This window comes from Anoplopoma fimbria, chromosome 24 (assembly GCF_027596085.1).
Source record: "Anoplopoma fimbria isolate UVic2021 breed Golden Eagle Sablefish chromosome 24, Afim_UVic_2022, whole genome shotgun sequence".
Taxonomy (NCBI): Eukaryota; Metazoa; Chordata; class Actinopteri; order Perciformes; family Anoplopomatidae; genus Anoplopoma; species Anoplopoma fimbria.
Window position 1 is genome coordinate 13,996,829 of NC_072472.1, and position 25,035 is coordinate 14,021,863.

The 25,035-nt window shown below is 37.5% G+C and overlaps 2 protein-coding genes across 4 annotated transcripts; one reads left to right on the top strand and one right to left on the bottom strand.

The window, feature by feature from the left end:
* Window positions 1-2,527: 2,527 nt before the first annotated feature.
* b3glctb (beta 3-glucosyltransferase b) lies at window positions 2,528-20,675 on the bottom strand. The gene is made up of 15 exons (XM_054625694.1): window positions 20,590-20,675; window positions 18,729-18,775; window positions 18,587-18,626; window positions 18,164-18,273; window positions 12,780-12,847; window positions 12,553-12,664; window positions 12,246-12,382; window positions 11,586-11,649; window positions 11,094-11,210; window positions 8,966-9,035; window positions 7,720-7,833; window positions 6,559-6,658; window positions 5,922-6,041; window positions 4,516-4,660; window positions 2,528-3,933 (listed from the first exon to the last, which is right to left on the bottom strand). The coding sequence occupies exons 1-15, from the start codon at window positions 20,648-20,650 to the stop codon at window positions 3,808-3,810; spliced, it is 1,431 nt and encodes a 476-aa protein (XP_054481669.1). The 5' UTR covers window positions 20,651-20,675; the 3' UTR covers window positions 2,528-3,807.
* Window positions 20,662-25,031, top strand: LOC129113422 (mesenteric estrogen-dependent adipogenesis protein-like). 3 transcript variants are annotated; one of them, XM_054625695.1, is made up of 6 exons: window positions 20,662-20,789; window positions 23,426-23,672; window positions 23,780-23,916; window positions 24,146-24,261; window positions 24,384-24,557; window positions 24,671-25,031. In XM_054625695.1, exons 2-6 carry the CDS (start codon window positions 23,476-23,478, stop codon window positions 24,683-24,685), a joined length of 639 nt encoding a protein of 212 aa, XP_054481670.1. In that variant the 5' UTR covers window positions 20,662-20,789; window positions 23,426-23,475; the 3' UTR covers window positions 24,686-25,031. The 3 variants fall into 3 exon arrangements, with proteins under 3 accessions (XP_054481670.1, XP_054481671.1, XP_054481672.1); XM_054625696.1 differs by having other exon boundaries at window positions 23,432-23,672; XM_054625697.1 differs by lacking the exon at window positions 20,662-20,789 and adding an exon at window positions 22,097-22,123.
* Window positions 25,032-25,035: the final 4 nt, after the last annotated feature.

Below are 25,035 nucleotides of genomic sequence, written 5' to 3' on the forward strand. Positions count from 1 at the left end.
TAGCTCTTTTTGAAAGAGCTATAGCTTTAAATGTATTACTGGAATGGATTAATGATACATAAAACCCTCAATACGTTTGTTTTCAAACTAGGCCAGAGAAGAAACTCTTTAAAATGATCAGACTAATCCTCTTTTCCTTTTCCCATGCATAGAATATAGGATTATATTTTGCAGTATTATTCTACTGAAAATAAGTAAAGAACTGGTATAAGACAAAACACCACACACATTCTGACAACAATACCAGACTAAGTATTTTAGGGGAAGCACAGTAAATCATTTAACAGTTGACTAAGTATCAGAGCCTCTTGAGGATAATCTGACTAATCATTATCAATTGGAAAGGTCAGTGGATCTTTTCAAGTGAAATGGTGGAGAATAAAGGTTGGTGCACAGTCCACTTAGCTACACCTGGGTGATTAACAAACAGGTTGGTTGGGTGGCTGGTTTCTCCATAAAACTAAATGCATTCCGCTACACCTCACATCCCCACAAACAAAAGAAACAAACAAAAGGTTGTCTTTACAGACATTGCAAGGGATCATCAGTCAGTAAAACATCTGTGCAGCACAGATAATTACATTACAAAGCCAAGATGCTTTGAGAATGTGATTCATTCAATCAGGCACAGTGTTCTTAAGTCAGGCTTTGTACATCATTTTTTCTGTGGACAATCTTAAATAGATAATTTAATATGAAGATAATAAGATGTGCCGTTTGTTAACATTAGCATATTCGAAATTGAACGTTTGCTAAACACTTTCCCAAACAGCTTTGACAATGAACAAAAAGTGACTTGATTAGAAAACTGGACATTGTCAAAGAGCTGGAGATGTGTCTGTACACGTTTTATGTAAATTAATTTTGCAGAACACGCTCAAGCACCTCGAAGCCCGATGTTCAAGCTTAAAAAAATACTCAAGCCTACATGCCTTGTGGCTCCATCTTCTCCTGCAAGATAATCCTGCATCCTCTAAGTCTTACAAAGCAGGGTGACTTGTAATAGGTCAGAGTCTCCACCTGTGTTAAAAGATAAGCAATATAGAAAAGGGTGAGTGAGAAAAAAACATGAATTAAAAGATGCATTTAAAAGAGACTTAGCGGAACTCTCCATTAAAAAATGGGAGGACATTTAGGCCTGATGGTGGAGCTACAGGGAAGATTAGAGGCTCACCTCAAACATTCAGGATTTAACCTTTTGGGCTATGAAGATACAGATTGAAGATTTTTAAATGCCTTGGCATTGATTGATTAAAACGTTGGTCAAGAGGAAAGCCCATGTATCAAATAATCCATCAATCACCCAGTTGGTGATCTTATGTTCTAGTCCTGGGTTTGGATCACAGATTGTGCCTTTAACAATCAGTAATATCTGCTTTTTTGGAGGCCAAAAAATAAGTGCTGGCTAATATTCTGCTTCAACATTTTTCATGACGCATTGAAAGATAAATAAAACAAATGACAGGAGAGCCTCAAGAACAGGAAGACCAATCCAGTATGAATTTAATTTGACATGCAGTAATTATCGACAGACTAAAGTGATCGTGACTAAATATTTTCAGACGCAGGCCGATAAGAACCATCTGTGTGTTTACCGAATCAGATTGATTAAATGTTCAGTCATGGAAATTTGAAGAAGAGGGAGCGCTGAAGGGAGAAACTTGAGCGATGCAGACTCTCAAAGCTGATTTAGACTCAGAGAAACATGAGCTACAGCTTTCAGACTTTTCCATTTGTGAACTGCAAGCTGGAAACGTCTCCTGTTGTTGAGAGGGAGAGCACTCTAGAGTTTATAACATCTCACTGGATTAATGATGGCCGTGTGTGTGCATGTGTCTGTGAATGAAAGTGGCGGGAGGAACAGAGTGATCCATTTTTGTGAAGTTTGTAGAGACATTTACACATGAAACAGCGATGCAATAACGGGCCCGGAAGCGTACAACCTGATATGATATTAAAAAAAAAAGATTTGAGCAAACTGAAGAAGGTATCAATCCTGTCTTGCTTCGATAATTTTAAACAGACACCGTTACCAATTAAAGCACCATGGTGATATGAATAATGTGACAGTGATCGATGTATTCATTCTTTCTGCGAGGATGCATGCTAAATACACATTTATGACAATATACTATCTGCTGGACATCAGACAAAGCCTTTCAAGAGTAACTGTCACAACGGGACTGTCCCTTCGGGCTGTCATTGTCCCTGTTGCTACAGTAACTAATGTCACAGTGACATGATACGAAGGCACTTCACGGCTTATGGGATTCTAGCTTCAATGAGAGTGACAAGTCTGGAAAAAAGAGAGCCACACATTCTGAGGCAGAGAAAAGAAAATACAATATCATCAATGTAATATCATCCCCCGCCTGGTGATCACTCAGGAATTATTTCCCAAATGACATACATAATTCTGTGTTTTTCTGTATCTTCTTTCACTCAATATTGTCTGTTATGAGGCAAAAAGAAAACATGCACAAAAAAGTTCAACCCAATGAATATTTTATTTTGTAATGATTGAAAAATGTGTTTTTTTCATTAGCAGGCAGAAACATTTTTATATTCATAAAAACAGTTGCAAAATTTGAACAAAGGCTTGCCAGCTGTGGTTGTAATTACTTTAACACCAATCTACAGTGACTAAGCCACAAACACACGGTTCATAAAATCCTCCAAAACTAAAATTCCCCCATTAGAGATTTGTTCGCGTAATCGTTTTCCATCTGGTAAACATATAAAAAGCAAGTTCACAAAAACATGTACACACAACTTTTTATGCAGAAATTAGAAATTAGTTTCAGACTATATAAAATATATCAAAAATGTAAGGAATATTTTGATATTTTGGGAAATAAAGAAAACAAAAGAATAAGCATGTTTTAAAAAAAATGTCAAAATAGTTTTCAAAAAGTGTGTTTGCATGAAAGAAAAATAAACACAAAATACGGAAATCAATTATGGTCATGTTTTCATCTTCAAGAATATTCTATGGTAAAGGACTCACCTGTTAATTGTCACTATTCCTAGCTGACATGTTATTTAGCCGTCTTAGTATTTTTACCTGTTTATTAGTATTTTATCTAAGCTGTTGCCTGATTTTGTATTGTTTAGTCTGCAACTTCCAGTCTCTCTTGTAGAGATTGATTTACCTGGTTAAATAAATACAATTAAAAAAAAGAACACTGAATGTCTTAAGACACTGTTAATACAAAAGAGATCATATCAGATCACACAAATATACACAATCCTTCTTCAATGAACTAAACATCTTGGTTCATGGTTAAAATTTTCGCTTTGGGATAAAGTGACAGCAGGGACACTCTCTTGATATTTGGCCACTTGGGGGCAAAGCCAAAAATAGGCAGTCATCCTCAAATCCCTGACATATACAGCTGCTTAAAGTTGCACATCAAGTGGAGGCAGAGAAAATTTGAATTCACTCAGCAAGTTTGTCTGTCTGCTTTTTGGTGCTTTTAATAAAGCTGTTTGTGGTGTGATTCAATCACACAGTCTATGCACAGACCATTGAACCAAAAGGTTGGGCTAAATGAAGCGAGAAACCTCTGTAGAGTTGCAGAGTTTGTTGATAATTCTCTGCAACTGCTTTAACATAACACACACACTCATTTGATTTTATGTTGACGTAAAAAATATTGAATGCAAGCAGGTATTAAGGCAGGTAAGAGTTATGTTTCAGGGCATGTTTTGCTGCTTGTTTGTTTATCTTTAGCTCTACGCTGTTGTGCAAATTTAGTTTCAATGTTTGTCTTCAGTATTGTAGGCTATTTTAAACACACAGTGTTTCTACAGTTCATCTCGTGGGTGCTCGTCCTGCAGCCAGAGCTTGTAGACGATCACAGGATCTACATTCCAGTGCTTGTGGAAGGAGACGGCCTGCTCAAGTGGTTCGGAGTAGTCAGCCGGTCGGGCCTAAAATATAAAAAACAAGTGGTTTTGTCTGTGTGTGTGTGTGTGTGTGTGTGTGTGTGTGTGTGTGTGTGTGTGTGTGTGTGTGTGTGTGTGTGTGTGTTTGTGGTTTGCGTGCATGTGTTTGTGGTTTGCTCAAGAGTTATTCAATATCTTGTTATTAAAGCCCAACAAGGCAGTCTTTCTGTCATTTCCAACCTACATTGAAGAGAACAGAACATCATCTGATACTGAATAAGAGGTTGATGTCTAAATCTGTCACTGCCCATTGGATAGCCTTAAGCTAATTTAGTGGTGTATTATTTGCAGGCCTTTCCACAAACAATTACTGAATGGTGAATTTAACTTTGTTGGTGTTGGACCTGATGACAAACACGTCATTAAGACTCCCTTTTGAGTATATCTCAACATTCAGGGTTTGAGAGGCAAATCAGGGGATGTCTTCACAATTAAGCATACATATTAAGCATACGTACTCTGAGTGTGTGTGTGTGTGTGTGTGTGTGTGTGTGTGTGTGTGTGTGTGTGTGTGTGTGTGTGTGTGTGTGTGTGTGTGTGTGTGTGTTTGTATGTATTGTTTCCTACCTGGTGGAACAGTGGACTGTGTGTGATGGGAACACCCAGGGAAGTGAGGCACCGGCCCAGCACCATATCATCAGGAGCATCATCACTGTAGCAGCGACATCCACTGGAAAGAAGCCTGGACACCGCCACCCGACTGAGCACCATCCTGCACACAGAACGCAGATATTTAAATAAAAAAAGGAAATTATCGTCACAAAATATATATACGATACAAGTTGTGTGTGTGATTGTCTGACCCCGAGGAAAACTGATGCGCTGTGTTTGTTTTTAATCATGCATTCATAGAAATAAAAGATTGGATAGACTTGGTGTGTTTCAAAGAGGCAGTGTTCCTTGAATTTTGGAGTGAATATATTTTTCATGTACATATATCAACCTAAATACTTTCTGCACTCCCACCAATGTTTTTTATTTTAACATGTGTTGGCAGAAAAACAGTTAGCTGGTGAACATAGTGGATTATTTAGCAGCTAAAGAGCTACATATATTTTCCTCAGGAGTTGGTAGAGGCAAAAAAGAAAATCTAAAAGGGAAGTGATTATCGGACTAACAATTAGGTGGCCAGAAACTAATGATAATGATCCAAATGAAATGATAATGTTTGCTATAAACTTGCTATACGTGTAAATAAGCTACTGCTAAAAAGTTTGCCATATCAACATACAAGAAGTCATTTGATCCATCATTACCGTAAACATATTGATCAACGCAGCTTTAAATTCTAGTCATTACTGTATGATGATATTTACGACGATACCGATTTGTGAAATGTGCAAAGTTCTGTGTGATCCATGAGACATTTTAATTATTTTGATGATACAGGGAATTGATTTGTGGCTCTTAAATGTTGTATATTTTATTCAATATTTGCTAAATTAGCAGCAGTAATGAAGTGTCGGGATAAGTAGACAGGCTGTACTGTGCAACATATGTAACAATGTCATACTATATTAAGTTTTGTTTTAATGCGACATTCATAAAACCTTACATAGCTTCATTCCCCATAAATGTGTTCAGACACAAAGGGAATTTGAGCATTGTTGCATACAAAGTCAGTGGAAGCGTGAACTGACTGTTGAAAATGTTTGAACTTATGTGCTGGGTCCTGGGGTTTTTATGAATCTGCTTCATAAAAGTATAAAATGAGAATAAACAGGAGAAGGACTAAAGGGGGAATAACAGAAAGCACCAGGGTTTTGAGATGAGTTCAGTCAGAGGCTGAGATGAGCACAAAAACACAGACACACTCCCACAGAAATGGTTGGTGTGTCCATTGATAACTTACAGCTACCGTCTTTGAAGTCATTAAATTGACTGCTGAGGCGAATAAATTCATCGCGAAAATTTTTATTCACTCTCTGTCTGAACACCCTAAACACCAACTGCTCTAACCAGCGCAGCCTCACCCTCCTCCTCCTGTGGTGTAGCTGTATCCGTTCAGAAGCAAGCTGTAGCCGTATCTCTCCCCCAGACTCACTGCCTCCTTTGGGTCATAGCAACGCAGCAGTTGCCGCAACCTGGGTAAACTATAGATGGACGAAAACCAACAGACGCACAGACAGAAAGGGAGTTAGGAGCATGCATAACATAGACTGTATAGACTGTACGTAGACACACGGTCCTCGCTGCATCAAATATCCATAATAAGAGACTTCACTGGATATTTAGAGGATCTAAAACATTTCTAAAGTTGTGTCTGTGCTGCACCAAAACTACTTAAAGGCTTTTCTCGGACCTGTGTGGGCATGTACAGATTGATATCTCTTTCACCCTCCTGCCAGCTTTGTGGCAGATTGTCAGTAAATTAAACCTTTTTAATTCTAACTGGTTCATAAAGCAGAATAATTAGCCAGCAGTTTACCAGTGTGTGTGCGTTATCTTTAAATAGATCTTTAAAAGAGATGTCAATTATTCTTTTACTTCAGTAAGCCACCACTGCAACTTTAATCAAAAAGCATTTGAACAGAATGTTCAAATGTTTTGTTGATGCTAAAATTACTTTAATTAGGAACGATGGGTTAAAACAGATCTCTTCTCCTTTACCTGATGAGTGTATCATCATCAACAATGAGTAGCCAATCAGCCTTTGGCACAGCTTTGCTCAAGAACCGCCTTAAGATGGCAAAAGTCTTCCCACAATGCCCTGTAGGGAGACAACATTAAAAAAAAAGGGTGAAAAAAGGTGAAGCAGGTTTGAGGCTCATGAGATGCAGTGTGGTGAGAGCAGCTTATTCTAATTCATGAGCTAAAAATACATAGAATAAAATCATGGCCAGGTCGGCATTAAGTAGACTTACCTGCTAATGGTTGGCTCTACAAAGGGCTCTACTCCTTCATCTGCCAACTGGTTGAGAAATAGTTTCTATTTGTGTTTGTTCGCTTTGTTCCAGCCTCCTTTACATAAAGAGATATGATTGCAGGAGTGCAATCTAGTTAGTTCAGTCAGTTTCAGCTTTCCACCTCCGATGAGGAGCAGCACACAGCTGCTTCCATAAACTTTGACTCATGCAGACCATAGGGCAGGTTGATGTAGTCCTAAAATATTATGACTTTATTCTCATTAAATTACAACTCTATTACTGTAATATTGTGACTTTTTTCCTGAAATGTAAAAACCTTATTTTTGACTTCTCAGAGAACACAGATATATGGGTTATGTTTTGAATTTGCAGAAAGTGTTGAAAACATTAAGTAGATGTGAGAAAATGATCGTTCCTGACCATTCTCACTATTTCTGTATTTATTTGATTCGGTGAATCAGCCATTTCAACTGTGCTATTTCTGTACCACTTTAAATTACCTTGATTCGGTGAATCAGCCATTTCAAGGGCCATATATATTTGATCACAACTTTGAATTAAGCATGCATTTTATTGAAAACACATACAAAAATGCTTTATAAATGAGACCAAATTAATTCATTTAGGTTGAGTGAACAGGCGCTTGTTTTTTTTCCTCTTATCAGTAAAAAAACAGAATGTACACTAGCCTTCCATATTAGATTAAATGTTATATTCAGGCTACATTTATCAGAACGACAGAGACATTCAAGCTCCCTCATGTAGCACAAACGTGTACTGCAGATATGAATGTTAAATAACGCCTATCGAAGAAATTCAGCAAATTTATTCTGCAACCTTTATGAAATCTCCTGCGACCCAGTAACACCCAGTGTTTGGGAATGACTGTTCGAGATCAGCTCACCTCTCTCAGTGTTGGGCACTCCCAGATTGATTGTTGGTATCGAGGCATCAGTGACATCGCTGTAATACTCTAAAAAAACAGCATCTTTCTCCCAAGTTGCCTTCACGACTGGTACTGTGATGAGAAATGGTAGAGGGATGATAAGATATCAGGTGATAAAGAGACACATACAGAGCTCATAAAAAGAAAAAGCTATCTCCAAGTCCATACTGGAAATGTGTAAACTCCAAAAGGACGGTGTTATCAAATAAAAAAAGGATATCTACTGACTCAGACTAGGGGGAGAAAAAGACACTGAATAACTACATGCTCTCTCACTGCATGTTGATCTGGATAAGAACATCATCTACATTAAAACTTAAAAATGATAACTGCCAGTCGTAAATAATCTCACATTATTCATTTTGGTCCAGTACACTGTGACAGCTTGCTCTGCAATTCTAATAACCTGAATTTAAAGTAGAAGCCAAGTTAATCACACGCTGTTCTTTCTACTCGTTATGTTGTTTATTGCTTTAAAATAGTTAGTCCATAACTACTGGATCTTTTTGACCCTAAAAACAGACATCAATGTTTTGGATAATTACACAAACCGTTTGCAATTTCAGCAGACAGTCTAAATGAGGTTTTGGATTTAAAAAGGTAGTTATCACCGGACAGGTTAAAAGGGACCGAATGACCAGCAGACTGTTAAGTGGTAGTAAACAAAAAAGCAGTGACAAATTTAAAGTGTCAAGTAAAACTTTCTGCAGCTAAATGTCCTATAATTTCCATCTATTTTGAAATGAATATAAACTGAGAGTTCATTTTGGCAGTTTGGCGTGTTGTGTTATTTAACAATTAAAAAAATAGAATTACTTTTCACTTTACCTTTACAATGAATATAACATTGTTATATTGCGCTTATTACGATTCATTCATTACAATAATGCATGAGACGACAATAATCTAACCGAATATCAGTGGTTGAAAGTAATTACACATTAACTTCAGTTCTGTACTTCAGTAATATTTTGAGGTACTTGTACTTCACTTTCCTATTTTTGCTACTTCAAGAACATTTAGCTGATAATACCTCAGTACATTCATAAAGCAGGATTTTGAATGCAGTATTTTTACATTAATGTATTGATACTTTTTTTACTTAGGTTAAGGATCTGAATAGGCCGGACACTACTGAAGAAGATTATATTTTTTAATGAATGAAACTGTTTTTATCCTTCAAAAAGGGTCGGAAGTAACGCACTTCGTTCTGAGTGGAATTTTTGGCAAGTTTTCACAGCAACAAATACATCTTTCCTTGAGACCGGATCTCCCTAGAAAAGAGAGAAAGAAAACATTTTTTATTCTTCATTAAAAAAAAAAGATTCATCATAGGTTTAAAATAGTAAAATGTGCACAGGCGAACACAAACACAGTGTGAGCTGCAATATAGACGGAATGTAATAGACTTAAAATTTAGTTGGGATGGCAAAATGAGGCACACTGGGTCCTCACATGACTATCATGTATTATCATCTGACCAGACATGTCAATACTTTCCCTTTCCCTTTTGCACTGAATTCCCAGTTCAAATGTCGCCTCTTATTCCAGATAATAACCAACAGTAATGTGGATGCTATAACTTATTTCCAGCTTTTGTTTTTTATCTGCTGCCCTTTCAGAATAATCAGTATAAACACCAGACACTTCCTCGTGATGTATAACAGTACTTCCTGTAAGCACATGATAAGTGCTAGATTATTCATGTGTTCTTTGCGACAGATGGTCCTCAAATTTATGCTCCTTTTTTTGGGGCACATTTGTCACATAATTTGGAGAAAGAGGAGTCATATTATTAAGTCATGCATACAGCAATGTATGTTTTTTTTATTTGTTTGTATATTTAGGCTTTATTATTGTATTCATCACATGCAGGTAAAGGATAACAGCAGCAAAAATAAAGGAAAAATTGTATGCAAACAAGAGAAATAACCACATAAAATTAGAATATGAATGATAATTATTATGAGAAAGAGAAACATCTTCAGCCACATCTACATAAACTAATCTTCCCTGAATTTCTTCTCCTTTGTTGTTTCACAGCTTGAGGGGTTTTCTACGAGTAAGTTGAGTAAGCAAGTAGTAAGTTAGTTAGGAAGTAGGGTAAAAGCTCAAAGTTTGTGTAAAAAGAGTGGAAAGAATCACTTTTATTCAATTCATATTTCTCATCTTGTTACATCTGAGACTAAAAAAAGTAAAAGTAAAACTAATAAACATTAGTTTCTTTCAAAACCAGTTTGTATTTGTTTACATCATAATTAAAATCATGCTCGTCACCATTCTGGAATAACAAAGAGTTTGTGCCCAAGCTATAAGGTCTACTTAACTTTGTAATTCCTTCAAAAATGTTGTTACATATGCAGCAAATCTTGGTTCTTTATTTCAGATGTACAGATTTTTTCACTTTATCAGTTCTGTCATGTAGATGTACATTGTTCTGTGTACCACCTTTATTCTGTAGCCTGTGTCAAACAAATGCCGCAGTAATCCTTCATCCCACTTAGCTGTTTACATGGTTTCCATTCAGCCTCAGGTCACTCATCCTTGCAGTCTGACAGGACTTGTCTATTTGTATTCCTGTACAATATGCCTTGGCCTTGGCAATGTGCATAACGTGCTCACTGTTTGACATTAGAGACAGCTGAGCCATCATTGTGATTGAGGCGATGGATCACAAAAGGTAAGATGTCCTTGATGTTCTGCTTTTAATAATTACCTCAACCAAAATCTAGTCATGCCCAAATGATTCATAATTTTTTTATCCTTTATTTATTCATTAAAGTATCACTGAGAGGAAGCGTCTCTTTTTGCATACATTTGCACAATTACACACACACACACACACACCTGGAAGCTGTCCAGTATAAACATATTCTGATCTGCTGGCCAATGAGCAGCTCCACTGGAGCAGTTGGGGTATAAGGGCTTTGCTCAAAGGCACATCAGTAGTGGTAAAGAGGCTGGCAAGCACTGATTTTTTCACCACTTTTCCTGCCTGTCCGAGGACACAAGCTAACTTTTTTAGCCTTAATGTCACCACAGAACTCATGAGTTGTGCATATTCAGTCCAGGGAAAACTACAATGTTAATTGTGTTTACCTACTAAATATTTCATGCTCCATGTTGTTAGATCCCTTTGTGACTTCCAAAAGTAAACTCGTCCATACGACATACAATGGCTATAACAGACACTTCTATCCACATACACCAATATGACAAATGCATGCTCACAAATGTTCACACATACACACACATAAGACATTACTGCATATTTTAAAGACTTCACCCAAATACAGTGATGATAAACATCAATTAATAAGAGTTGTACATACACAGTCGGGCAGGTAGGTTGTAAATGTGGTAGCACAGTTGTCCCTCGTCTCTCTGCAAAACTCTGGAACTGCTGTCAGCTTTGGACCATTTCCATCCTCCCAAATGTACAACGCAATCTAGCGAAACAGAGACAGGCATGACGACAAATACAAGCCTCATGGGGTAACTGTTGAAACAGTGATTTCTTTGTCCCTTTCAGAAGTAGACTGCATGAATATTTTAATTATAGATCTACCAAAGGTTCAGGCATACAAAGCTATAGAGGCCATTTTAATAAAAGCCAGCCAGTCGCTGGAGGAACAGTGTGTCTATCATTGTTATATGTCTAAGCAATTTATCTAAGCAGGCGTACTAGAAGTCGACACTGATGAAGATTTTCACAGCAGTTGTTGCAAAGTAGAACTGAACCATAACGATAGTTGTCTATTAGAGTGATAGGCAGGAGATGACACACAGATTCACAAAGCACCTGGAAAATTGTTTTAAAGTACCTCATGTTTCAAGTCGATTGTGAAATCTGACTTCAGATGCTTATGTTGGATTCGCTCAGCGAGTCTGAAACACATGAAAGTGAAAGATGTTAAAAGAAGAGGAACAGCAGAATAGAAGTGGGAACTTTCCTTCATTGTATACCAGAATATACAATTAGTGAGTCAAAGCTATGGAAGTTCAGAGTTGTTGGTTTGGTTCACGATTCCTTTGAATCCTGTTTTGTGTTTTCTGTATTAATAAATAGCAAAAGCTCCAGATTTCAAAGATTTCGTAGATGCAGTGTTAGAGGTAACGTGCTTTGAGTCTATGAATAATAGATTAAAAGGTACCTCTGAAAAATTGACCTTATTTTGGGACCTTTTTTACAGACCTAAATAAAAATCAATGGAGTACCTGTTTAGATGACAAGCATAGACAAAAAAATGTGATTGTGGATGACATCCTTTCTTTTCATGTATTTTAGACTGGGTCTCTCACCTCTGTATGTGTAACTTGTTCTTATATATTTAATTTGGGTTTCTACACCATGTCTTGTAATAGCGTCTACTGAAATTATATAAAAGGCTTTCTTGCTGCCGTGGTACAATCATTTCTTCAAAAAAAGAACAAAAAAAAAGAAAGAAGTGAAACATATCAGTGACACATTCATGCGCACACACCTTTGGAGCAGCGGCGTGCTGAGAGCCCAGCCTGCTGCCGGGTCAGGGTAACTAAAGGAACTGGGGTCTTCAGAGAACGCATAGTGGTGGATAATGGATGCCTCGTTGTCATGGAGAGGCTTACCCAAAAACCATTCCTTGGAGTTGCAAAAAGGTGCACGGGGTGATATGGAAAGAAAGTTGCTCAGTTATTTTCTAGGCATAAGTGCATCAGTGCAGGCAATTGGATCATTACTAAGACTTTCATGTAGCAAAAAGTGCTGTATAATACATGTAGCCAGTGACTGTCATGGGGTGTGCATCTCACCTCTTGGACTTGATATCTGTGGAGGACCTGCAGCAGATTAGGCAGAGTGACGCTGGTTTCATCCTCTATGAAGAAAAACCAGGATGCTGACAGGCCGTAAGTGGCAGAGAGACTGAAAAGATCCGCACAAAATTTCACCCAATCATTACAGCTAAATTCTATTAAATCTTAATGAAGCTGATTTGATTCATTTCTTTAATATCTCCATACGTGTCTAAAAGACTCACTGAGGAAGCAAAGGAAGGATACTCCAATCCCCTTCAAGCTCATGGAGAAGAAGAACAACCGGAACTCCCTGCATGAAACAAAACCAATTAATTTGAAAATGAGTTTGTGTGTGCGTGTGTGTGTGTGTGTGTGTGTGTGTGTGTGTGTGTGTGTGTGTGTGTGTGTGTGTGTGTGTGTGTGTGCCTGGGGGATGGGAGATGAGAGATGAGATTAAAACCAAAGTAAAAAGTAGACAACAATGAGGTCAAACTGGCATGTTGTGCACAAAAGAAAAAAAACACAGACAAACACATCTGTTCTGTGAACAGAAGTACTCTTATTACATTTTACAAGTAAAAATAAAAATAAAAGAAGCGAGAACTTTGGTTGAACTCTTTTGTTCTAATATTTCTTGGGAAATGACACAAGAAGTCTGCTATATACTTGAGTGACTCCTTGGAGGAAATGATGCATGCTCCACTGACATGATCTGCCAAAAACACTGAAATTTGTGTGTGTGTGGGGGGGTTATTCTGAGGCTGTTTTATGACTTCCTCCTCTCTATGTGACTCATACAGAAGAACTCACAAATCACATCCACACAGCTATTCTTAGCACAGACACAGTTGCAAGGATTAATGTAAGTAATTCGGCAAAAATAGGACTGGAATGAATGTCAGTGTCTGCTTCTGTCTTGTCAAGGCAGAGATGAAGTCCCTCTTTCAGTTGCATCCATATTTCCCTCAGGTACCAAAGAGTGACTAAAGCAGAATAAATAGCTTTTTGATTTATGGACAGGACTGTAATGTCACTTAGCTATTGTTATTAAACCTGCCCTCCTTGATATGAACGGGGTGGACAAAATCAATTCAACAGCACCACAAACTGCAACCTTGAAAATGATGAATCAACACCTTGCTAAAACAGTTTCTCCAAATACTGAACATTATAACCTCCATAAAGGCAGGCTTCGTTTGGACTTAATTTGTTTAAGCAAGGTCTGCTGTACCTAATAAATGTAACTGATAAAAGCAACATGTCAGACTTAAGACAAAAACAAAAGAAAGAGTCCTTCATAGCTATTGCCATCCTCTAGCCATATTAAGAATACAAATAATACACAAATAAACAAACTTTTTTACTTTTTGTAAAATATACTTATCGGGCTTTAAATCAAAATGCTGGCTCGATTACTCTAGATGAAAAGTATCACCAAAGTTATTACAAAAAAGAACGTCTAGGAGAAAACTCCTTTAAATGTGTCCATTTAAAGCTACTGTTAAGGAAAAATAATACAATGTTTTATGAGACATCATGTGTCTGATAAAACATTGTATTATTTTAGTTTAAGGCATGAAGAAAACAACGCTTCGGTATATTACTTACAATAACAACATATGCACATATATTATTCCCCCCCAAAAATCGTATTCTTACGTTTTGTTCAAACAGACATCCACACATTGAAAGTTCACATGCAAGCACACCTCTTCTCAGGTCAACCTCAGATTCTGAAGGTGTAAAAATGGGGTTATTACCATCTGCTGTAAGTGTTGATGTAAGATGTGGGTGAAAAGAGTTGAGCAGAGCAGCGACTCTATAATGAGGTTGGCTGATGAGGCTTAAAATTACGCAGCGTTGGCTCTGATGTTTTGGACAAAAAGAAAAAAAAGCCTGCACTTACAGCCAGTAACAAAAGACCGTGTGACAAGGCACTAACAAAGTGTTCATCACTCCCTTTAAATCCAGGATGTGAAACAGTTGTGAATATGTAAACAAAGCACTTACATTAAAACTGAGATACTGCTGCTCGTATTTTGGCAACATCATGACTGCAATAAATGATATACTTTATGTCAAAAACCCTTTTAGTGTCAACAAGTTAAACAAAAAAAGCCATATGTCAGTCAGACAACAAGCTGTCAACATGTCAGAGTTGAGCTTTAATCCCTCCCTTTAGTACGGATAAACTCCTGGTTATACGTCAGTCAAAACATGCATGACGCACAACCTGCCCTCAAAACAGCTTGCTACAATCAAGGTCCATCTAGCTGTGATCAACATCACGTCTAGAGAAAGCTTTCACTCAGCTACCTCACTGTGACAACACACACACGCACGCACTCACGCACGCACGCGCATCGCAGCCTGTCAACACAAGCACACATGCAGAGATGATTGTACAGATCTTAACGAGCTAATCATGAAACTCATCTCTTATCAGCACTTCATCAGAAGCCGCAGCAGAAGTTTTCATAGATGTTTATATTCATTCTAAAATTTTTGACACAACCTCTATTCCCACAAAAATATTCCTTCATTCAGTTGCTTGTCAGCCATTTTTGTGAATTGTCATTTGTGAATGAGTGCTACAGCAGAAATATTTATTTTCAGCTTTGTCAATACGCATGCCACTAGTTACATAAATAATGTTTCTCTTGAACATTGTGTATATCTGTTTTCCATTAATTCCTTTTCAAACCTCATATTCTCTTTCAAAATGATGTTCTAAGACATAGAGGACTTTCTCAACCCCCAAAAGAACCTCTGCATTTATATAAATTAATATTTATTTAGCAAATAATACATTTTAATGAAATCATGTTAGAAATGCTGTGTATAAATGCTACTTATAATCACATCCAGTTTTATTGATCTGGCATTTAATTATTGATCAAATTACATTTACATATCTACTTAAAGGCCACTGTACATTACTGATTAATCATTCATCGATGGTTTATTCCAGCATCTTCCTATGAGAATACCAAGTAGAATTCTAATAATATATATAAATTACCAAGAAAACCTGCAGAACAGTAGTTTTTTTATCCAAGAGAAGCTTCTGCAAATTCCTCTCAGGCTGCACAGGGCCACAAAACCAATCTGAGAGGATTGGATGTCAAGCCATTTGATAACAGAATGTCTTAAATCTGCACATCATTTGGGAAATGTCCTAATTGGCAAGGAAAAAATATCCTCCTCTAGAGCCTACTTTCTATTTTGTATGTAATTGTTCTTCAATTGGTCTTCATCATTCTGAATCCACAACACAACAAATACGGAGGATGACTACTTTTCAATCCTGCTAACCTAAAAACAGCAAAAGGAAATTGTGTGATTTTCCTATTTTTAAGTTGCATAACTCAAAGATGTGTAGGCTGGTAATTCGGCTTAAACAGCATTACAGATCATGAAACCTCTTTTTGTAGCTGACAAATCTGCGACATTTGAATTGAACTGCCTAAAAATCTAGGCTGCTCTAACTGCAAATCAAGGATCGCCACAATAAAGTAAATGCTTTCTTAAATACTTGAATATTAGGCCAACAAGGATCATTTACTAAATTAAAATAAATGTATTTAGGGAATAGCATTGTAGTAGTAGTAGTAGTAGTAGTAGTAGTAGTAGTAGTAGTAGTAGTAGTAGTAGTAGTAGTAGTAGTAGTAGTTGAACAACCCCCATTAAAATTTTAGGATGGACATGGATTCCAATATTTCTCCAGAAATAGAACCTTTACTCCATTAATTTGCCACTCCAGTCAGAAAGACTGGGAGGAAATGACAAAAAAAGGCTGTGAGTAATGAAAAGTGAAGCTGTAAAACTGGGGGGCAATAAAATAATTTAGAAATGTGAAGGGGTGATACATACGTGAATTTAGCAAAGTGTATAAATGCTCTTCACAGCTGCCATGCAATAACAGTCATTTAACAAACTATGAACTTGGAGATTGTTCTGTGAATATTTCACAACCATCAAGCTAAACTGAGGTTTCTCGACGTTCTCACTAACTGCATCTTCTTCTTTTCTGTCTCTCAGGTAGAAATGGGTGTGGAAACACCTCAAACCACCAACAGCTGGCTTCAAAACAAAATTATTCTAATATGTTACAGTAGAAATCCTATTATGGAGCTCCTGCTGTGCCTTCTGTGTTAGTTTTCTATCCGGAAGGGTTTTCTGGCTTTAAAATGAGTTTTGAACAATAATCAAAGACTGCATGGCTGTCTTTATATTTCACAGTACCCATCATTATCAAAGGAAAATCAACAATTCTGGATCTCTACTGCAGGCTGTCACATCCATATGCCTGTCATCTCTTTTCACTGGGGTCTATAACAAATCAGTTTTCACAGCTACCTTGCAGCACATACTAGTAAATAAATACAGTATGAGAGGAGAGGTCTGTTCCTCTAAGCTTAGGTAAGGGAGTTCTATGGCAAGGAGGACACCTATTGGTACCACTGTAATACCACAGCAGTGCAAAACTCCACGTCAAACTCCAAAAATAACTGATTAGAGTTAAAAATGAAACTGCTTATAGTATTATTATCCTGTTATTGGTAGCACACCACATTGCATGAATACACATACACAGAGCATTTTGAGCCCTTAATAATAGTGCTCCCAAATAAAAACAGAACTGCTGCCTAAAAATCTACCTCAAGCTGTAAAATTACTAAGTCATGTATCTTACCTTAATGCACTAGATCAAAAATGATATTTTGTTGTTATTTTTGAAAGTCTCTTTACATCCTGACAGCAATCAATAAATCAAATGTTGTGACAAAAAAAGAAACAAAATCTGGCATCTGTAGCTGTTGCTGTTGCAGGACTGTAATAAGTCTGGATGGTCTACCTGCCTGTCTACGTGCCTACACACATACCTGTGGCCACTCATTGCACATGACTGGAGTTTCTTCCGTAAGGCTAGGCAGACAAAAACGTTGCTATGCTAACATGCCAACTTAACAGCTCTGAGTACTAACAAAAGCTATGTCCGTTGTTTTTGTTCATTCAGATATTGATAGGGGTTTTCTTACATGTGAATGAAGTACTTTTACATTCTTACATGATGTATCTGAACAAGGTTAGCGATGACAGTGATGTGCTGCGCTCCTCTCCCAAACGCTCTCTTGTCCTCCAAAGTTGCCTACCTCAGCTTTAAGGAATACAGATGCTTATGTTTACTTCACCAAACATCTGCTGACCAATTTTCATATGGAGCTCCAAAGTTGCTAATGCTAAATAATAATTGTGAAATTAATAATAATATAATTATTGTAATCCATGCATGTATCAAAGGTTTCTGTACGTCAGAATCAAAATCCTGGTTGGTTATTAGTTTGGTACTCAGTATTATCTAAAATTACTGCTTTTATGGGTTGTTCAAAGTCTTTTCTTTGAACAGCATTTTTCGTCCTCACATTTAAGTACTACACAGCGGCAAGTCACCCTCAGCTCACAATAAATTCTCTGTATCGCCTTCTTTTTGCAAGTGTGAGATTGTATTTTTAGATAAATATGGGACACTGTGACTCTGTGCACACTGATGGACCATAATTCCTAAAATATTGCCAAGATCTAAACCCAGCACGGGGCTCATCCACCGCCTGCCCGATGTTACCTGTCCCAGCTCAGCTGCCTGCTGAAGAATCTCCACCTTCCTCTGAGCACCTCGGTGGGCGTGAAAAGAGTTGCTCTGACTCTGGATCACTAACACCACGTCTGACAATCCTGAGAAAAACATGCACAGAAAAGGTAGAGCGACGACAAATTAGGAAACACGATGATGCAAAAAAGCAGGAAATTTGTGAAATACACTCATTTGTTTTCTTGCCAGGAAAGACTCACAGTGATGACAAGACTCCACAAAGCCATTGCCCCCAACCAAGAAACTTTCCCCCACATAACCACTCTTAAAACTTCAACATATCGCTTTAAAGCTCCAGATTTTTGTTTTACATGCAACAAATAATTGATTTGCTTTCCTGAACAGTGTGCCACTGACAAAAATATCCGACAGTCTGCAGTAAAATCGCTCACTCACCGATAGAGCTCTGTGATGTGTGCTCCTGGGGCTCTGCTGCCTGCGAGGAGTCAAGAGGGATTCTCGTTAAGTCTGACACTCTGACACTGCTGAGCCACATGATGAGGCATAATAACAGCAAGAATCTGGGGCTAGCACTTACATGAGTACGGGCTGTCAGTTTGTCCTCAGAAGAGGCTCCTTGAGGCGCTGAGAAGGAAGCAGCATTACATTATCAAAATGCATTCATTAGTTATGCTGACACGAGTAGGCAATTAGTCAATTTTCAATGGATCAACGGAAAATCAATTTAGAGCTAAAGCCGTACATCAAGCAAAAAAGTTTGTCTGTTTTAATTCATTTTACATTGTTTTTGGACTGAATATGTCATTTTGAGCTCTGGGACTTTTCTGGCACTCAAATCCAAATTAAACACTTATTGACACATTAACCAATAATGGAAATAAAGTCGCTCATTAACAAGCAAATATTTTTATGTCAATATTCTTGTCTTCACTTTAAACATTAGTGCATTAGTGATTTTATGTATTCTCTATTTATATAGAAATGACTGTATGTGTACAGACCAACAAGTGCCTATTAATGGGTAGAGCTGTAATGCTATATGAGGAAAACAAATTAATAACGTTGAAATTAAATGTCATTAAGGATGCCTACCGTTGTGGTTCATGTCTGGTTTTATTATATATTGATATTATTCATATATTTCCACCCATATCAGACAAAGGCCTCTTTCCTTTATGGCAGGAAAAGGACAGCCTGCGCAGTCATGTCACACCCCCACCGGTGTTTCCACTTACTTTGCCTGATTTGACCTCTTCTCAGGACGCTGTTGGCCTGAACAGACTGTGCTTGATTGACATTCCCCTCACACTCTGATTAGATTTGTTGCTCTGTTAACACAGGCTGTCCTTTGCACTTACATTACTCACCAGTAATGTACAGCAGAGTTTGGTGACATATTGAACGCCCATCATAAATCTGAGGCATTTATAGCCAGTGTAAATAGGTGTGCAGGGCTTTTCATTTTTACATGATTTCTGGCCGACATTAATGGCATATAATTATATTAAGTTTTATTCATAATTCACTCAAAAGAAAAGGTGACAATTATTCCACAGGGTTACAAATGATAGATTCAATTTCACTACAAGCCAAATCAGCATGGGCTTTGCATTCATTCACAAGCATCTTCATATTACCCATGAAAGCTTCCGTTTAACTCTAGCTGTGCATTATTTACAGGAGGCATACTTGCAACTATAACAATACCTTTCATATCATATATTTGATTACCTTGACGTGCATCAATGTACTTTAAAGGGAAAGTATGTAACATGTTTGTTGGGGGGGGTTATTGGCAGATATTGAATATAATATTCATAACTATGTTTTAGTCAGTGTGTAATCACCTGAAACTAAGAAGTGGTATGTTCTCCTTAGCTTAGAAAAATCCATTAATGTCTAGGTAGGGAGTGGGTCGTCTTCCACAGAGTATACCATCTTGCACCGCCATGTTTCTACAGCAGTATTTTATTGACATTTAACATTTGTTTCCAGTGAGATATTAATGACTTTATATAGTGATATATAACTGTGCTGCTCTAGAAACAATATTTGGCAATGTCAAACCACTAGATGCCACTAAAACTTACACACTGTCCCTTTAAACATCCTCTTGTTTACGAGCCCCATGGGATTGTATTTGTGCGTTTGTGGTGTGTCAAGTTATCCACCATTAAATGTGTTTTGAGTTTCAAAATAAAACAAAACACTCAATCATTTTGTAGCAAACCAAGAGCCACGCTGTCACTGACGAATAAGTCGAGGGAGTAAATGCATCTCGAGTTTCATGTCTTGTAAAATTATAAAACTAACCTTACTTTGAAGGCCAAATCGCAGCACTTCCGGTACCTTTCTGCCAGCCTTAGGCAGTGTAACCTGCTCAGTGCTAGCGCTTTAGCTAACAGCAGCTATCTCAGCAGGGCATTGACCCCACTTACCAAGCCAAAGAAGAAGCAACGCGGCCAGTTTGCATCCGTTCAACACATTACGATGTGACATGGTTCCTGTGGCTGTTTCACGTCTGAAATCAGCCTCTTTGCATGGCTAGCTGGAGGAAATGGTTAGCTACATTCCCATACTGGCAGAACTCTGTCTGACTCCAGTAAATGTTAGTGCAGAGCTACAGCGACCTCTAGCGGTGAGTGTTATATCAGGGTACTACATTGACATACAGAACTGAAGTTTATTGTGATACAGTACACTTGTATAATATTTTGTCCTGGCCATTCTGATATAATAAAATATATAATGTTTGTTATACTAACAGTCACTGTTGTTCATGTTAAGCCACAGTAAATTGGCATCAAGTAGGACTTGAAGTTTTAATTAGACTCAATTAGACAATTTTGAAGTACTGGATTTAATCATTGTTATGATGGTATTTGACAGCTAGTCAATAGTTAAATAGGAGATAGTTGTTTTAAATTTAAATATGATTGACTGATAAATATATATTACACACATATATATGTCTTATTAAAAGTTACACAAATTACATTGTGTAGATCATACAAATGTTTATGTTAAATAACATTTTAAATTAAGGGTTTATACATTTAATGACTCATCACCGTTGTACCTCATCTCTACTTTCGTAAAGGATCTGAATTTTCTCCCACCAAATATCATTCATGGAAATATATAACATTGTGCACACATTGGTCATGTTACTTTTATATCATCTGTTAGGCTTTTCAATGACAATCGAAGAAAAAAATTCTGCTTGTAGCGGAGATAGCTCCAATTAAGATTTGTTTTTTCCTTAATTTTGAACCCCATATCAACTATAACATCGGTGCATTGCAAAACTTGCGTTTACTATTTGTACAAATACATTGTTCATATCTTAACGTTTTTAATAATTTCAGAAGTAAATCAGAAAAATGTTTTGAAAGTTGGGAGTTTTTTAGTAAAGCATGGACCAACGAAAACGTTTTTTCCTTGTTTAAGTGGTAAGGAACATAACTTAGACTACACATGACGGATTGATTTAACACTTAACTTTGTATTATGTCTTTTTCAAAATATCTGTCTTTTACTCACGCAAACAATTTTTTTTTCCATTAACACGTCAGAGGTCTAAGTTGTGCCACAAAGTTACTTTCCTACACTTTTATTCCTCAATCCTGCAAATCAACAAAATCTCTGTACTGATCTGAGAACAGATGCAGAGCTATCACTGTCTCCATCTGCCCCTTCCACAAAAGGATAGCTAAAAAAAAAGATAATATACTTAAAAATAAGCTGGACTTTTTGAGTTTTTTCGGGAGATTATACAGTTTATAGGGCAGGTGTGGTTTACGATCTCATATGAGTAAGAGGTTGACCAAAAGGAGGCTGAAATGACTCCTTTTGTAGGCCCTGCTTACTGGTGGAGACATTCAGAACATAAGAGTCAGCAGTCGCATGACCACTGAGTCTAAACATGGCCACAGGAGTTAAACAGGCTGGTTCTGTTGTGAAACCACAGCTGTGAGTGTTGCTCATTTTTTAACTTTAGAAAGCTAAATGACAGAGCTGTGTTCTATAAGAATAAGGAATGTGGAATTTGTAAATACTGTATGTGCAGAAGGATAGGCTGCTATTAGTCACTCTGACACAACTGTGTACCCTTATCAAACAGTTCTAGGCAGCAATAACACCAGAGCCGTAAGTGAGTTATGGATTTCTTTTGGACTTCTGTGTGACTTTGCTGAACAAAGATATTGTTAATACACCTGCTCCTTGCTTATGGATAATAATTTTAACGTGTTGGTTGATATGAAACACAAATATGCAGCACTTTGATGTTCTCATTGCAACAGAAAGGCTCTCAGGTGACTCCAAATGTTTCAAACTTGGTCCACCTGCTGTTGTTTTCATGTAAAGTTGCTTCTCAGGAATAAAGTCTCAGTAAAGTGGAACAATACTCTTCAATCTGTTTGACTTTCTCATTTATTTATATGTATAACTTTTATTAATTTATAATAATTTACTTTATTTATTGACTTACATATGCCTATACATTATGTAGCAGGCATCTAGGCAGATGTATGTAGAGTAGAACCAACCCATGAAATGAGCCTTGAATTGATAAAGTCCTCAGAAGTATCCTCTGGAGAAGCGTGTCATATCAGGTCATGCGATGGACACTAAAGAAGGAAGTTAAGTCATGTTCCTTCAAAATAAAGTTCCTTTTAAGGAACATTATTAGGAATCATTAGATATCTGAGACATTACCAATATCTTTATATCTTTTTTTTTTATTAATTCAAATACCCTATCAAGTAGACAATCTGTACAGCATCATTTTATTTGAATTTAGCAACATTTATGGGTCTAAACATTGCTTAATGTAGCCTCCTATTAGTTTTTCAATTACTTAATTAGTTGTTTGTTCTATTAAATGTCAGATAAAAGTGGAAAATGCGAAGTGGATTTCATCTAAACATCTCGTTTTGTCTGACCTGTATTCTAAAATCATAAAGACATTTTTCTTACAACAATCTAAAATCAATAAAACAATTTGTAAGTTCTGTAAAACTGCTAAATTTAAAATACATTTCTCAGTGACTAAAAGCTTGGCTGTTAACATCAGGATTATTAATCTCAATTATACTACATTTTTAATGACACATAGTAGAAAAAAGCAGTACATGTTGAAGTTTGAGAGGCAAGAGGGAATGGCAATGGGCGGTGCTCTTGCTTGTTAAATGACATGAACGATTATTTTGGCAAGAATAAACTGGAAGTGCTCTCGTGTCACCATATGTAACTTCACGGTGGTTGTTAAAGCTGCAGGGCTCTGAGGCAGACTTGATACAAACAGCACGGGAGTTGACACCATGACGATAAGCAGACAGCACAGCAGGATGAGAGTGACAGAAGTGGAGGAGTTCCTGAGAAACCCTCCGGCCGGTTTCTCCGTGGAGGTCCTCCGCTCCGGTTACCGAGTCCACAGCGACCCGGAGAGGAGCCTGGTGCTCATCGATGACTTTGACTCCTGCAGAGGGAAAATCATTTTCCACAAGTCTCTGGGAAGGTGAGGGGGGAATATATATATATATATTATATATTTATATATATTTATATACAGGCACACACACACACACAAAAATCACATCTGATTTGTGTATTTTTTCAACACAGGAAAGTTAAAATGCACAATTTATGGGAGTACACCAGCATGAGAAAGAGTCTTCTGTCCAAGAGAATCTATCTGCTGATGTCTGCCTGCGAAGAAAACGTTTCAGTAACCGGCAAAAAGGCAGCCAACGGAGCCAAAGGTAACTTAAACTTATACTGTTGAACCCAGCTCTATGCTGCTAAGTGGGTCATTCAGTTTGTGTCATGGTGTGACTCATGCTGGCTTCCCAAACTTGGGATGGTTCCAATGGGTGGAGTAGAGAAATAACAACTGCTGTACAGTACCTTTGCCAGATGCAAACACTGTTTTCTTCCAGCAGTCTCTCCTCACTGTATTCACTCATGTTTTCCTCTTTAACCCTGTTTCAGTGCTGAAGCAGTTTGTGGTGTCCATAGACTGCAACGATCCGTTCATCAAGTGGCAGATGGAGAGAGGCCTGGACCGGACCATCTCCTCAGTTGCGGGGGAAAGCTACAGAGTGGATGTAAGATGGACTTAGTGGCCTGTCTCCTGCATTTATGTTTTATACATCATTTTCAATATACTTCATGAGTTACAGTTTTGTATTGTTGGTATTGAACATGTTTTCTTTCCTTTTTATATCAGATTGACTTGACAGAATCACTGGAGAGCTGGGCAGCAAAAAACATCCACATCATAACGGACAAACCGATAAAAGTCAAACCTGTGTGGAGAGATGCCTCCTTCACACTCAAATACTATTCTGATGCCCTCTTTGACTTCCCGCATTGGTTTGGGTTCAGCAAAAGAAAATTCAATGTAAATATTTCTTATTCTTCTTATTTTGATAGTAACCTAAACATTTTTTGTATTTGTCCACTTGTTGCACTGGTCTAACTTGTCTTCCCTGCTCATATCTGTTTCTATCAAAGTTGAGACTGACATGAGAGCAGCAGGGGATGGAGAGCAAGAAAGAAAATGGACTTCATCCACTCAGTTTTTGATGGAGTCTTGGTCTGCTTCCTCAAGAAAGTGTCTTGATCAACAGATGAATGCTTGACCCTGCCAGGTGAAGGATCAGCCTACCTCTTTGGATTGCAGTAACTACCTTATAACTGTTGTTGGGTCCAGAGACTTCTTCTGTCCAGTAGGTGGACACGACTGACGAGGACTGACAAAGAAATTATGAATGCCAATGCATTTTTTTAAGGTGTTTTTGCTAGTAAATTCTTGTATTAGAGCTCGAAAGGGTCAAATATGTGCTACTGCATTAATAAATGTTTGTAGACTTTTGTAC

Bases quoted from the DNA above. Each gene is read 5' to 3' on its own strand.
- b3glctb (XM_054625694.1), bottom strand. From the start codon at position 20,650: ATGTCACATCGTAATGTGTTGAACGGATGCAAACTGGCCGCGTTGCTT. The intron at 18,274-18,586 runs GTGAGTGAGCGA...TGTTTTTCTCAG, and splicing joins CACATCACAGAGCTCTATCG to GATTGTCAGACGTGGTGTTA. The intron at 12,665-12,779 runs GTGAGTCTTTTA...GGATCTTTTCAG, and splicing joins ATCCTTCCTTTGCTTCCTCA to TCTCTCTGCCACTTACGGCC.
- LOC129113422 (XM_054625695.1), top strand. From the start codon at position 23,476: ATGACGATAAGCAGACAGCACAGCAGGATGAGAGTGACAGAAGTGGAG. The intron at 23,673-23,779 runs GTGAGGGGGGAA...TTTTCAACACAG, and splicing joins TTCCACAAGTCTCTGGGAAG to GAAAGTTAAAATGCACAATT. The intron at 24,262-24,383 runs GTAAGATGGACT...TTTTTATATCAG, and splicing joins GGGAAAGCTACAGAGTGGAT to ATTGACTTGACAGAATCACT.